At 42.9% G+C, this 14,488-nt stretch overlaps 1 protein-coding gene across 1 annotated transcript in view; it reads left to right on the top strand.

The window, feature by feature from the left end:
• Positions 1 to 12,873, top strand: part of CNTNAP5 (contactin associated protein family member 5) — a 350,918-nt gene extending 338,045 nt beyond the window's left edge. The window contains exons 22-24 of the mRNA XM_066577791.1: positions 3,098 to 3,316; positions 8,997 to 9,068; positions 12,677 to 12,873. Of these exons, the coding sequence (XP_066433888.1) occupies positions 3,098 to 3,316; positions 8,997 to 9,068; positions 12,677 to 12,873 (488 nt within the window). The remainder of the gene's footprint in view (positions 1 to 3,097; positions 3,317 to 8,996; positions 9,069 to 12,676) is intronic.
• Positions 12,874 to 14,488: the final 1,615 nt, after the last annotated feature.

Here is a 14,488-nt window from a genome sequence, read left to right as displayed (position 1 = left end):
TCAGTCCCAGCGGACAACTGATCGACTGGGAACCCTGTTGATCTACTATTGATAGCCTATCCTGCACATAGGCCAGCAATAGTTTGCAACTGAACAACCCTTTTATAATAGCGTGCCTACATGTTTGTGTAGCATGCAACTCATTCATTTATTATTAGAATGGCCACACAATGCAAACAGAATAGAGCACCATGGTGCACTGCGTTTTTTTTGTTTGTTTGTTTGTTGTTTTTTTTGGGGGGGGGGGGGGCATATTTCCATATCAATAATGGTAGGTAGTGGAGTAAGATGCAGAAAATGTTGCATTTCCCTTAATTGCAAGGACTCTGCTCCGTCTTATATCCTATTGTATTGTCTCTCCTTAAGGAGAGTACCTAGAATTTGAATGAAGAGACTTATAAGGCCATGCATGCTCCTCTGGGTAATATATGCAAATAAGGAAGATGGAACAATACCTCTGCAGCGCCACCTTTTGGATGGCAGCATTCCTGCAAATCAATGTCCGACCCTTTATACAGTCCTTTAGAGCAATGATGGGGAATTGAAAGCCAAGCCAAAATCCATACACAGACAGCTGTTATGGGGGTTTTGTCCCTCATCTGTGTGCAGTAGGATCCTGGCTTGGCTAGTGAGAGGCCTGTGACGTGGGTCAGGAGGGGCTATCAGCTCTCCTTAGGGAGAGCACCTAGAGGGTGACTGAGGAGACTTATAAGCTCATGCATGTTCCTCTGGGAAATATATGCAAATAAGGAACATGGAACAATACCACTTCAGCGCCACCTATTGTTCTAAAGACCTGTAAAAAAGGGTCAGACATTGGTTTGCAGAAATGCTGCCATTCAATAGGTGGCGCTGCAGAGGTGTCATTCTATCTTCCTTATTTGATCAGGGAGTCTGTAACAATTTGCAGGGGGAGTAGAGGGGCAGGGAGGATCACCAGCTTGTGTATCTCCAGTCATATGTATCAGTGGTGGAGTGTAGGGGATGAAGATGTTCTAGGAGGCATCTTCATGATACACATTTCATCATTGTAATCCAGATGGTTCTTTACTGCTGTGACATCTTGACAAACACACGGTGCACAGTGCGGCGGTGTAAGGGTTACAGGAGTATTCCGTGTCGCTGCACTGTGATTCATGGGCTGTGGGTGAGAAATGAAATGTGACAATCCTAGAAAATACACATTACTAATAAAGCTGCATTCCTTTACAACGAGAACAAAAACACATTCCTGGATCTGTAAGGAGGGAAAGGGAGACATATGCTGCCCCCGGCCGGAGCAAACGCTGACTTCACACACACAACACCCCCTGCAGGATGATACATTATAGATGTATGATATGTGTGAGTGAGATAATGTAATGGGGATGCATGGTGTGATTAGGCTTCATGAATTCTATCTATCTATAGATGTACATAGCAATCATTAACATAACACCCCATTGTGATAACCCTGCTGCAGTGTTGCAAATTGAGCTATCACAATGTGGTGTTCATGCTAATGATTGCTATGTACATGGATGGATGGATAGGTGGATAGATGGATAGATAGATAGATAGATAGATAGATAGATAGATAGATAGATAGATAGATAGATAGATAGATAGATAGATAGATAGATAGATAGATAGATAGATAGATAGATATGAGATAGAGAGATATGAGATAGAGAGATAGAGAGATATGAGATAGATAGATAGATAGATAGATAGATAGATAGATAGATAGATAGATAGATAGATAGATAGATAGATATGAGATAGATAGATAGATGTGAGATAGATAGATAGATAGATAGATAGATATGAGATAGATAAATAGATAGATAGATGTGAGATAGATAGATAGATAGATAGATAGATAGATAGATAGATATGAGATAGATAGATAGATGTGAGATAGATAGATAGATATGAGATAGATAAATAGATAGATAGATGTGAGATAGATAGATAGATAGATAGATAGATAGATATGAGATAGATAGATATGAGATGTTAACTTGACATTTAACACATTATAAGGATGTTTTCACATCTGCATTGGGACCTCCAGTGGAAGGTTCCGCCGCAGATCCAGCACAAAATACCCTCTTATATCTATCTCATATCTATCTATCTATCTATCTATCCCATATCTATCTATCTATCTATCTATCTATCTATCTATCTATCTATCTATCTATCTATCTATCCCATATCTATCTATCTATCTATCTATCTATCTATCCCATATCTATCTATCTATCTATCTATCTATCTATCTATCTATCCCATATCTATCTATCTATCTATCCCATATCTATCTATCTATCTATCTATCTATCTATCTATCTATCTATCTATCTATCCCATATCTATCTATCTATCTATCCCATATCTATCTATCTATCTATCTATCTATCTATCTATCTATCTATCTATCTATCCAATATCTATCTATCTATCTATCTATCTATCTATCTATCTATCTATCTATCCCATATCTATCTATCTATCTATCTATCTATCTATCTATCTATCTATCTATCTATCTATCTATCCCATATCTATCTATCTATCTATCTATCTATCTATCTATCTATCTATCCCATATCTATCTATCTCATATCTCTCTCATATCTATCTATCTATCTATCTATCTATCTATCTATCTATCTATCTCATATGTATTTATCTATCTATCTCTCTATCTATCTCCTATCTATCTATCTATCTATCTATCTATCTATCTATCTATCTCTCTGTCTGTCTGTCTGTCTGTCTGTCTATCTATCTATCACCAGTCAGTAGTCATTCTAGTAACCTCTCTATAGAGTAGTCTGTTGTTCTGTGACGAGGCCTCTGGCTCTGTAAACTCTTCGCTCTTTGTTGGCTGTTGGAATTTTCATAATAACTTTGATTAAATTAGAATTTCAATGGAGAGCTGTGGAGATGCGACTAATAAGCCGACGGAGAGAATGTGCATGACGAGGACAGATTTTTCATGCTTGGCGTCGGCATTTAGATATGAATAGATACAGGTGGCGCCGGTCTCTTTTGTCTGTAATCCGCCATTCTTATTACAGCCATCTATTCCATGTTATTCTCTCTACAGATAACCCGATGCTTGATCCAGAAATCTCCAATGCAAACTCGATTGGCTTTATTGGATGTCTGTCTTCTGTCCAGTACAACCAAGTGGCACCTCTTAAAGCTGCACTCAGACACCCCAGTCTAGCACCAGTCACAGTCTCTGGTTCTCTGACTGAATGTAACTGTGGATCCATCACTGAGAGTGACCTCAGTACCATCACGACCACCTACTCCTCTTCAGGTAGGTGACCTTTCAACATGAGAAGAACCCGAGTGGAAACGTTTTTGGTTCTCGTTGTGTTGGTGTGAGTTTCCTGGAGGAGCCATTTGTTCTGTGTCCGGACTGTGAGCGCAGCAGCTCTTTCTCATCCTCTCCAATAAGCAGCTGAATGAAGTCCAGTAGTCTGTTCTCTATAATCTCTTCCAACTCCTCGTTCTTGAATGTAAGAATGCTGCCGTGACTGAAAACGCAGTGATAATGAGACAATTGTTTTATCAATGTGTCTATGGTACTAAAATTAAGCCTACAAAGACAGTTATATATTTAAAACCTAAAGTTAATGATGGTGTTTAACAAAGTATCAGATGAGAAAAAGGAATACGTGTTAATAACATGAACAATATGTTCCATATTAAAGATTTTCATTGCAAAGCGCCACTCTTGTCAGCAGCGTCTGTCTGGTATTGCAGCTCATGTGAAGGCTGCAATACTGAACACAGCCTATTATCAAGAGTGGCGCTGTTTCTGGAAGAAAAAGCAACTAGATTTTAATTCATAGGTTCTCTTTAACATTTAAAGGGAACCTGTCACCACCATATCCAACTGACTTTACTGTCTGACTGGGGATGAATAATCAATCACTTCTAATGCCCTCTCTTTTACTAATGATCCTGAGTACCTCTGCAGTTGGGTTCCAGAGGCATCTTGCTCTGTATGCAAATCAGCGGAGAAGAGTCTTGCCAGTTCATGAGCTGCCATACTAACCACACCCCCTTTCTATTGATTGACAGCTGGTTGCATTTCTTGCTATATAGAAACTCCTGACTCCCAAGAGGCAGGGATGTGGTTAGTTGTGGTTTTCCCTGCTCTAGGTTTTGTGAATTTCCATATACACTGACATGCCAAAAGTCATGGGACAGGAAACTATATGGTGAAGGAGCTTTTTAGCCCAATGAACTGCAGCAACTCAACGTGGCATTGATTCTATAAGTCATTGGAAGATGTTTGGAGGGATGTTGAGCTGTCTGGATAGCCACTCACAGCTCTATAGTATTTGTAGGTGCAAGATCTTGGGTGCAAATGGACATCTCCACCACATCCCATTAATGCTTGATTGCCATCATGTTGGATGAATATGCAGGTCGAACCATTCGTCGGAACTCTCCAGAAGGCTTCCCGGGCCAATTCTGGACGACTTGACCCTAGTGCATTATCCTGGTGGAATATCCATCATCCTGTGGGTATGTAAAGGTAGGCAAATTGTCACCAAGCAGTGATATGTGGCAGGCATCAGTCAGTGACGTGTTTAGGTGGAACAGTGTACCCAATCCAAGCCATGAGAATACCCAATGCTGGTATGATACCACCACCAGCCTGCACAGTACCTTGCTGACAAATGGGGTCCATGGGTTCATGGGGTCTGCACCACACATGAACCCAGCCATCAGCCTGAAACAATTGGTACTGTGACTCATCAGACTACATCATATGTTGTCAGACCTATAGGGTCCACTTCCAACCTCACGAGCCCAGGTGAGGCACTGTGTCCAGTGTTGTGGGGGTAACAGGGGCCCTCTGGAGGGTCTTGTGCTCCCAAATCACATGGAAGCTAAGGAACACTGGCCTGACTTGCAGGATATGTATGTGGGGCCTCCTGCACTGAATGTGGAGGTGATTTCTGCCAGAGTCACTTGTCTGTTTGCACTGACAGTTCTAGATGCTGCCAGTCATGATCATTGCACGTGAGCTGCCACTGCTGTCCACTATGGGTGTGAATGCCTTCTATGATGTATTCCCAGTACACATGTGACACTGCAAATTGAGAAATGTTAAATGCCCACACAACTTCAGAAATGGAACATCCCATCCAACTGGCACCAACAATCATGCCTCGTTCCAACTCTGATAATCCATGTCACCTTGCCATGAACACAGCGGACACTGTTCCACCTCACTCACAAGATAACGTCTCACAACTTATACCTGTGTGGGTATAAGTAAGGTAACACTACTTCATAATCAATTACCATGCTGCTATCCCATGAGTTTTGGCAGATTTGTGTATATGACAACAGTATTAAAAACAATTTCAAGTCTACAAACCCCAGAGTTCACTACAAAATATTGCAGCCCCTGCTTGTTCAGTGTCTGTACACTGTTTCTCAGTTTGATAACTCTTCTCTGCTGTTTTGCATACAAATGGGATAACTTTGGAACTAAATTGTGGTGGTCCTTAGGGTAAAAAAAGGGGGCATTAGAAGTGATTGATTTTTTTTCATCCCCCACCATCCAGTTAAACTCATTTAGGGGTGAGATGGTGGTGACAGGTTCCCTCTAACAAAATGACCTTAACAGCCACAGGACAGCCCTCTTCATTCTCATTTCCGTTTTATCCACGCGTTTCACGAATAACAAGTATCTTGCCCCCATAACCCTCAAAGACTCACTCTTGGACTTGATGGAATTGATGAACCGAAGACGTTTTTTATGTGAGGAGGGTGTTACCAAACTGTGCATCTTTCTATGCAAATGATCAGTCCCTAGGTGTTGCTTTTAATTGCAGCCATTCGGCGGTAACGCTTTTAGTTATGAAGACCATTTATGGATATTCATCAATTTTTATAGACACATTGTTAAAACCCCCAAACATTTTTTAATCCAGTTCTGCTTCTTCTTACGGTGATGCAATGAGCGGCGGCAATAATAGACAGTTACCAGGGTCTAATGAAAGACTCTAAAGTGCTCTGACGAGTGGGAGGAGGAGGGTAAGTAGGAGGGAGGGAGACGTTCCTCGGGAAAGACAAACTGTAGAGGTTACTCGGTGAAAGACACAGCTTCATAATTAGCATAAATACGCCGTACATCAGTAATTACACTGACAGATAGAAATCTCACAAAGCAGCGTGCAAGGATTAAACTGCTGAGACCAGACAGGATGAGAACAAGAATCTGGGAACATTATGTCACAACGCACCTACAGTATTCCGAGGGCCCCGCTGTACACAGACAGACACAAACTGATATGTTTACAATGAATGTAACAAGTGGAATAGATAAATAAACAAATAATGTTACAATGTTGCGATCCTGTGTCACATAAAAAACAAACAAGGCAAGTATGATTAGCCCTATAATTGTCTACTAATACCTTAAAGGGTTCTAGCAAGATCACAAGGAGGGAGATACAGGGTCTCAGAAAGGGGGTCCTGTGTTCCCCTCACTGTGGGCTTAATCCACCCCCTGCAGTGAGGAGACTGAATGGAGCGTTGGTGGTGTGCTGAGATAGTAGAGTGGCAAGCGCTTGGGTTTTTTCGTCAACAGCATTGAAATAAATGAACGCCAACCTAAGCGTGCTCGGCCAGTGCTCCGTTTATTCTGACATCACTGCGGGTGGAGAAGTGACTCCTGCAGTGGCAGGCAGGGCGGACATGGGACCCCCATTCTTAAGATCACTAGGGGTCTCAGCAATGAGATCCCCCACCAATCAACAAGTTATGCTCTATCCTGTGGGGATAACTTGTGATCTTTGCACAACTGCCTTAAGGAGCTTCCCATCAAGACATTTATCCCTTATCCACAGTATGGGACCCCTTATCGCTGCATGTGCAAACACTGAGACAGATGGAGATTGATGAGCTCAGCATCCGGGAAGACCGGTTTTGGCCTCCATGGTTGTCCCAGCAGTCGGACCCCCAGCGATCAAACATTTATTACATATCCTATGAACAGATAAATGTCTTTAGTGGGAGAACCCCTTTATGGTGATACACACGCAGCGTATTCTGGTGTGGATCAGCACCCAAATCTGCATCAAGATTTTGCAACAGATCTGCTACAGATTTCACCCTTTCAATGGTGTGATGTCTGCTGCAGTTGCACAGGGAATTCCATTGCAAATCCACACCAATCGGGCAGCATTTTGGCACATTTTGTGCTGCAGACATTACTGTGGATTTTGGCGCGGATTGCCACTGCGTGAAATCAGCACCGTTTCCACTACATGTGAATGTACCCTTAAAGGGATTGTCTAGGTCTAGAAAAACATGGTGTCTTGCTTCCAAACACAGTCCACACATATCCTCAGGTCGTGCTTTGTACTGCAGCCCTGCACCATTGAAGTGAATGGCACTATTTTGAAAAAAAAAACACCCAGTTTTTCTAATCCTGGACAACCTCTTTAATATTATTTTCATGCGCTTTGGTAAATTTCATTCCCACTAAAATAAAAATCAGTGACTAATGGCGCTGTCCCGTTTCCGAATGTTTTTATAAGTCTAGGTATAAATGGGTTAAAATAACAAAACCAGAGATACTAACCCATTCTCAGCCATCTAGTGCTCAGGTTCTGCAGTCCTCCGATTTTCTGTTGTAGAATAGCTAACACCTGACCAATGCAGGCAATCAGAGGCCACAGCGGTCAGACGCCATTCTCCTGGCATCACCAATTGAATGCTGGGAGTCATGATGCTCGGTGGACAGCACTTGACTACTGCAGCCTCTGATTGGCTGCATCTGTCAGGTGGTATCCTTTCTGCAATAAAGACCAATAGATTAGTAATTAGTAAATATTTGTGTCAGTCTTTTCTGCGGTTTTGGCATTATATTCTTTAAGGGGTATTCTAGAACTTTAACTACGGATAAACTATCTTCAGGATAGATAATCAATAGATGACATAAGGGGGCCCACCGCTGAGCTTTCCCGTCCACCAGCTGAGCATTTGGCCTGCTTCAGTGCAACGGCCTGGACATAGTCATCGGTGGTCAGCGCCATAAACGTATTAGTAGGCTTCACCCCCATTAAACTCACTGGAAGCGCCGCCTCTTATTACACTTCAGGCTCCTCATTGTGGTCAGGATTGGACGTCCGACACTGACCGCAACAAGGAGCCAGAAGTGTAATAGGAGGCAACGCTTCCATTGACTACATTGGGAGTAACACCAGCTATTACACGTCCTCATCTGACCACCCATGATTGCGTCCGGCCCGCTGCACTGACAGTGGGCTGAACAATCAGTTACTCAGTGGAGGTCCTGAACAGCAGGCCCCCATCGTTCAACTATTGACCTATCCTGACGATAATTCATCAGTAGTTAAAATCCGGAAATACCCCTTTAAAGGAGTTTTCTAGCAAAATACTATTGATGATCTATCCTCAGGATAGCTGATTGGTTGGGGTCCACCATTCAGGATCCCGTCTGATCAGCTGATCGGGCACCCACTGACAGCACCACAAATAAATAGGGGTCAGGGCGTAAGCTGCTGCTCTGACCCCTGTGTAGTGGCTGGTGCTTGTAACGACAAGGACAGCTCCCATAGATTTCAATGAGATCCCAGCCTGTAGTTACAAGCATCGGCCACTGTACAGATGTCAGAGCAACTGTGTATATTGGTGCTGTCAGTGGGTGCCCAAGCCGATGAACTATTAATAAACTATCCTGAGGGTATGACATCAATAGTATTTTTCCTTGGAAAACCCCATTAAAGATCAGAATGGCTCCCCCCAGAGGTCATTGAAGAGATGGATTTAAATGTATCAGTAAAATCAAAAAATGTAATTAGTAGGCAACGCTGCATCCACTGTCGCCATCTACGGGTCTTTCTGTATAAATAAGCACCCCTACTGTATGATTCTCATCACCAGACTCCGCAGTCACTCATTAGATTGGCGCGTGTCTTCATGGATGTGTTTCATTTCTGCAGATCCCTTTGGGAAGACGGATGACCGGGAGCCCCTGACTAATGAAATGAGAAGTGGTCCTGCAGTCATAGGAGGTAATCCACCAGTAATGCTTGACTCAGGCGGGAGGGGTCATGTATCCAGTGTGTGGTGTAAAGTGTGTTGATACATATGTTCCAACATTATATCTGTCAGGCCACAACCAAAAAAAGAGTCTACAACATTTTTCAATACATAGGCCGGCTGCACACGGCCAGATTTGCATTGCGGAATCCGGAGCGGGCGTTTATTTTCAGGTTCCACAGCAAATATTTTGCATAGCATGCTAAGGAAAAGCGCTTTTTCCTACGCACGAACAAAAATCGAATGCGATTTTTCGCTCGTGGAAATCGTAGCCTGCTCTATCTTTGGGCGGATTCCATTCGGATGGCTTCCATTGAAGTAAATGAAGTAGATGACGCAGGGGGGAAAAAAACGTACTGTGCATGTCTGATGGCAAGCTGTGCAGACCATCCGCAGTACAGAAGAGGCATTTGAAATGACAGGTATGTGAGGACGCCGGCTGGCCAGGCACAGTGTTGGATTCCGCTGCGGGCTCCTATATACGGAATCCGAGCGGGTCCTGTGCAGCCGGCCTATCTGTAAAATCATCACTGTGTGTTATCTGCGGTGTTACATAGGACTGCAGGTACAGTAACCTCTCCGTTATTATTGTATTACCTGTGGTCTTACATAGGACTTACATAGGCTACTACATTATATAACTGACAATGTCCTAAAGCTCAATAACTTCTTCAGCTCTGCTACATCTGCCGTTGCTGAACAGCTTCTCCTAGTCTTGTAAAAGTCCATTGGGACACATCACCAAAGGGTTAACCTGTGTCTGTTTGTTTCATTAATGTCAGATCCGATCGTGTGCTCGGGTTTGATCCGTTTTAGATTGTGAGCGCTGTTATATATCTCTTTAATTGGCTTTGTTCTTGGCGCGACATTTCCAGCACAGCTTATCTTTCCTCATAGCCCAGCCTGACAAGCCATCGATCACCGTGCGGCTGTAGAGTTGTAACCTTTCAGTCTTCTCATAGCAGATACAGTGAGAGGCTAGAACTGAGGCGCTCTATCAATTCCCACGCACATCAACAGCAATGGAGAGCGGCAAGTCCTCTGCCTGTTCCAGGTCATGTCCGTCGCCCCTGGAGATCTATATCCACCATTATATGGACAACATGCCACGTGCCAACCTGATGCCTTGGTCAATAGTTGGTCAGGATTCACATGTTTTCCTGCAGACTCCTGAGAATCCTAAAGCAATTTATTAACCTGGAAACATTTCAGCTTACAGAAAATAGGCATTTAGTGTCCAGTCTACGGGCGCAGGATGCTTCTCTAGTTAAGGTGACGCTTAGCTCCATCCAGACTGAGATGGCCGTAATGCCTCTCTTACTACCAGATGCCCACTGTACACTGTTAGTGTATTAGTAGTCTAAGACACAACACTCATGTGCCATGAGTCATGGGATAGGAACTCATATCATGTAGGACCCCTCTAGCCCAAAGTGCAGTAATGTATGGTTTAGGGATGGGTACAGGTACAGATGATTGCAGGTTGTATGGTTTAGGGATGGGTACATTTACAGATGATTGCAGGTTGTATGGTTTAGGGATGGGTACAGGTGATGATGACTGTAGGCTGTATGATTTAGGGATTGTTACAGGTACAAATGACTGCAAGCTGTATGGTTTAGGGATGGGAAGAGGTACAGATGACTGCAGGCTCTATGGTTTAGGGATGGGTACAGGTACAGATGACTGCAGGCTGTATGGTTTAGGGATGGGTACAGATGACTGCAGGCTGTATGGTTTAGGGATGGGTACAGATGACTGCAGGCTGTATGGTTTAGGGATGGGTACAGATGACTGCAGGTTGTATGGTTTACGGATGGGTACAGATGACTGCAGGTTGTATGGTTTAGGGATGGGTACAGATGACTGCAGGTTGTATGGTTTAGGGATGGGTACAAGTGCTGATGACTGCAGGATCTATGGTTTAGAGATGAGCACAGCTGCTGATGACTGCAGACAGTATGGCACAGGGATAAGTACCAGCACAAATGACTGCAAGCTGTATGGTTTAGGGATGGGTAGAGGTACAGATGACTGCAGGTTGTATGGTTTAGGGATGGGTACAGATGACTGCAGGTTGTATGGTTTATGGATTGGTACAAGTGCTGATGACTGCAGGATCTATGGTTTAGAGATGGGCACAGGTGCTGATGACTGCAGACTGTATGGTGTAGGGATAAGTACAGGCACAAATGACTGTAGACTGTATGGATTAGGGATGGGTAGAGGTACAGATGACTGCAGGTTGTATGGTTTAGGCATGGTTACAGATGACTGCAAGCTGTGTGGTTTAGGGATAGGTACAGGTGCAGATGACTGCAAACTATATGATTAAGGGATTGGTACAGATGAATGCAGACTGTATGGTTTAGGGATAAGTACAGGCACAAATGACTGTAGGCTGTATGGTTTAGGGATGGGTAGAGGTACAGATGACTGCAAGCTGTATGGTTTAGGGATGGCTACGGGTACAGATAACTGCAGGTTGTATGGTTTAGGGATGGATACAGATGACTGCAAGCTGTGTGGTTTAGGGATGGGTACAGGTACAGATGACTGCATGCTCTATGGTTTAGGCATGAGTACAGGTACAAATGACTGCAGGTTCTATAGTTTAAGAATGGGTACAGATGACTGCAGGATGTATGGTTTACGGATGAGTACAGATACAGATGACTGCAGGCTCTATGGTGTAGTTATGGGTACAGGTACAAATGACTTGAGGCAGTATGGTTAGGTAGGGGTACAAGTATAGATGACTAAGAACAGAGAGATTTCTGCTGCTCATGGGTTCACCTTACAGAGGATTATTTAGACTGGATGCAGTTGTAACATACCCTCACCTTTTGTGCAGTTTTTGATCTCTATTTGCTTATTCTGATTGCTGTATTTATTACTATTTATTGAATAAGGAGGAACCTTTCACATAGGATGGATTTATGCTTTTGGTGCAGATTTGGCTTTTTTTTTATGTGGCTCTGCAGCGGATTTTACCTCTTGTGTTTAAGGGTTAAATCAGAATTCTGCACCATAAATAGGCATGTTGCACAAATAAAGACTGTAGCATTTTTCGAAAACCTTGCAGATTCATGGCAGAAATTTTCTGCACCATGTGAAGACTTTTGAAATTTACTCCACATGGCTTATATGGTACATACTAAAGCATTACGCTGCGATCCTGCCATGCGCGAAGCCTCCCTAAAGGTCTAACTCCTTACTTGAGCAAGAATCACGCAGTGAATTAAGATCTCATAATGTTCTGCTCCCTTTCTCATGCATTGCGGGAGATGATGTAATCACTACATTCCCTACAATGCACCACAACGGTAAATGTTCTGAACAGTCACTGAACAAGAGGGGACTGCAGTCACAGCACAGATAACATAAATCTGCAGAACTCTGAATGCAGCTCTGGATGTGAATGATAGAATGCAACTCAAGATCAGTGCAGGGGTGACTGTTTAAAAACATTTACCAAAAATTGCATAAGTATTAGCACCCAGGTAAAATGAATGCCCCCATTGTTAAATTCAAGGAATTGACACTCATCACCCATTTCCCTCTGTTTTTTTCTCCCCAGGTGTCATAGCCGTAACAATATTCATCATTTTTTGCATTGTGGCAATAATGACAAAAATTATCTACCAACACAAAAAAACTCATGGCAAAAGTCAGTCCAAGGAGAAGGAGTATCCGGACAGCATGGACTATCCCTTCAGAAATGAGATGGACTTACAGAACACAGTCAGCGAGTGCAAAAAGGAATATTTTATCTGAGAGACTTGGTTTCTAGATCGTCTGTTTCTTCTTTTTTCCCCTCTTTTGCAGTTTTTTAGCTATTTCTCAAGGCCGGTTCCCCCGGGAAGGAAGAAGAGGAACGTGAAAAACGTCTTAAGGTCTTCTTAAAGGCTTCCGAGCTTTGCAGATCAGTCCTCCTCCTCCCGTGTCTCAAGACATAACCGCCTCACTTCTCCAGTTTCAGAAACGCGTTTCACTGCTCCTAGGGGAACACTGCAGCTGCGACGACGAGAAATTGACCTTGTTGCCGCCTTGTAGCTCTCGAGAGTGACTTGAAAGGACATTGATGGCTGAGGATTCATTGTAACAGCTCCAAATGATACCTTCTGGATGTATAGTTGACCTGTGCAATGGCAACCGAACCCCAAAATAGCCATCGCCAGATACATTTTCGGACCCCTTATTCGTCACTAGCACATGAAGAACGCTCTATATATAGGAATTACGTGCTGCTTAGGCCAAAATTAGAATTTAAGGTAAATATTCTTATATTAAGAATCAACTCCTATAGGGGGTCACGGACATTGTATGCTACATACAAGATAAAGTAGCCGATGACGGGGAGCCAATGCTTTCTTTATTGTCGCCCTCCATCTTTGTAATACCCCCTAAGACATCTATAATGTTACTCACAGAACATGCTGTGTACAGACACTGAACAAGCAGGGGCTGCAATGTTAAGTAGTGAACGCCTGGTTTAGGGGTTTCTGGCCTTGAAATGATTTTTTATGCAACTGTCACATTATATATATATATATATATATATATATATATATATTAGTAATTACCAGAACATAGAGTGGAGGAGAGAAGATTCCCTGCAACTGTGGACAGGCTGAAGGTTAAAGGGATACTCTGGTGATTTTTAAAAAATTCATTCATTATGTAGCTATCCTCCGCACTATATATATGTAAAAAAACGGCCAGTGTTTCCTTGGTTATATCTGAAACTCCTGGCCATTTGTTGCTCAGAAGGTCATGTGATCTGACCAGCTCAGATCTGCTTGGGTTATGATCTTTGAAAATAGTCAGTTTCTCCTTCGTGTGATACTGTTGCAAGAACCCAACCACGGAAAATGCCTAGAGGGAGATACAGAATCTCCTATCACAGTTACTGACGATGACCACACAGGTATAATGGAGGAGATCACAGCTCATCCTCCTGACTGTATACTTAAGGCCTGTAGCTTATTTAGTTGAATATATAAGGTAATGATAATTAAACTTTCCCCTAGCGGACAGAAATGGTATAACCTCAGCAAATGCTATGCTAGTGTATCATGGGATTGATTTTAAAGTGAAAGCAAAAAATCTCAACCTCAATATGGTGTCTGATAAGCATCAGAAGGTGGGTGCTGCACTGCATGGAAGTAACTGCAATACACAGAGGATACTTCCAGAGGAGGACAATCAAGTGAAAATTGTGTTTTTTGCCAGAGTGGCCCTTTAAGTCCCTAGCAGTTTAGGACAAGTTCTGCAGGAAAAGGAAATTACAGTTTTGGAACAGAGTTTATTCAACTGCAAATTGCTGTAGTTCAAGTTCTATCAGAGCTACCAAAATGCTGTAAGGTGACACCAAAAAACATGTTTGTAG

Source organism: Eleutherodactylus coqui, chromosome 8, assembly GCF_035609145.1.
Source record: "Eleutherodactylus coqui strain aEleCoq1 chromosome 8, aEleCoq1.hap1, whole genome shotgun sequence".
Taxonomy (NCBI): domain Eukaryota; kingdom Metazoa; phylum Chordata; class Amphibia; order Anura; family Eleutherodactylidae; genus Eleutherodactylus; species Eleutherodactylus coqui.
The sequence above is the reverse complement of the archived record's forward strand: the minus strand, read 5'-3'. Positions and strand labels throughout refer to the sequence as shown.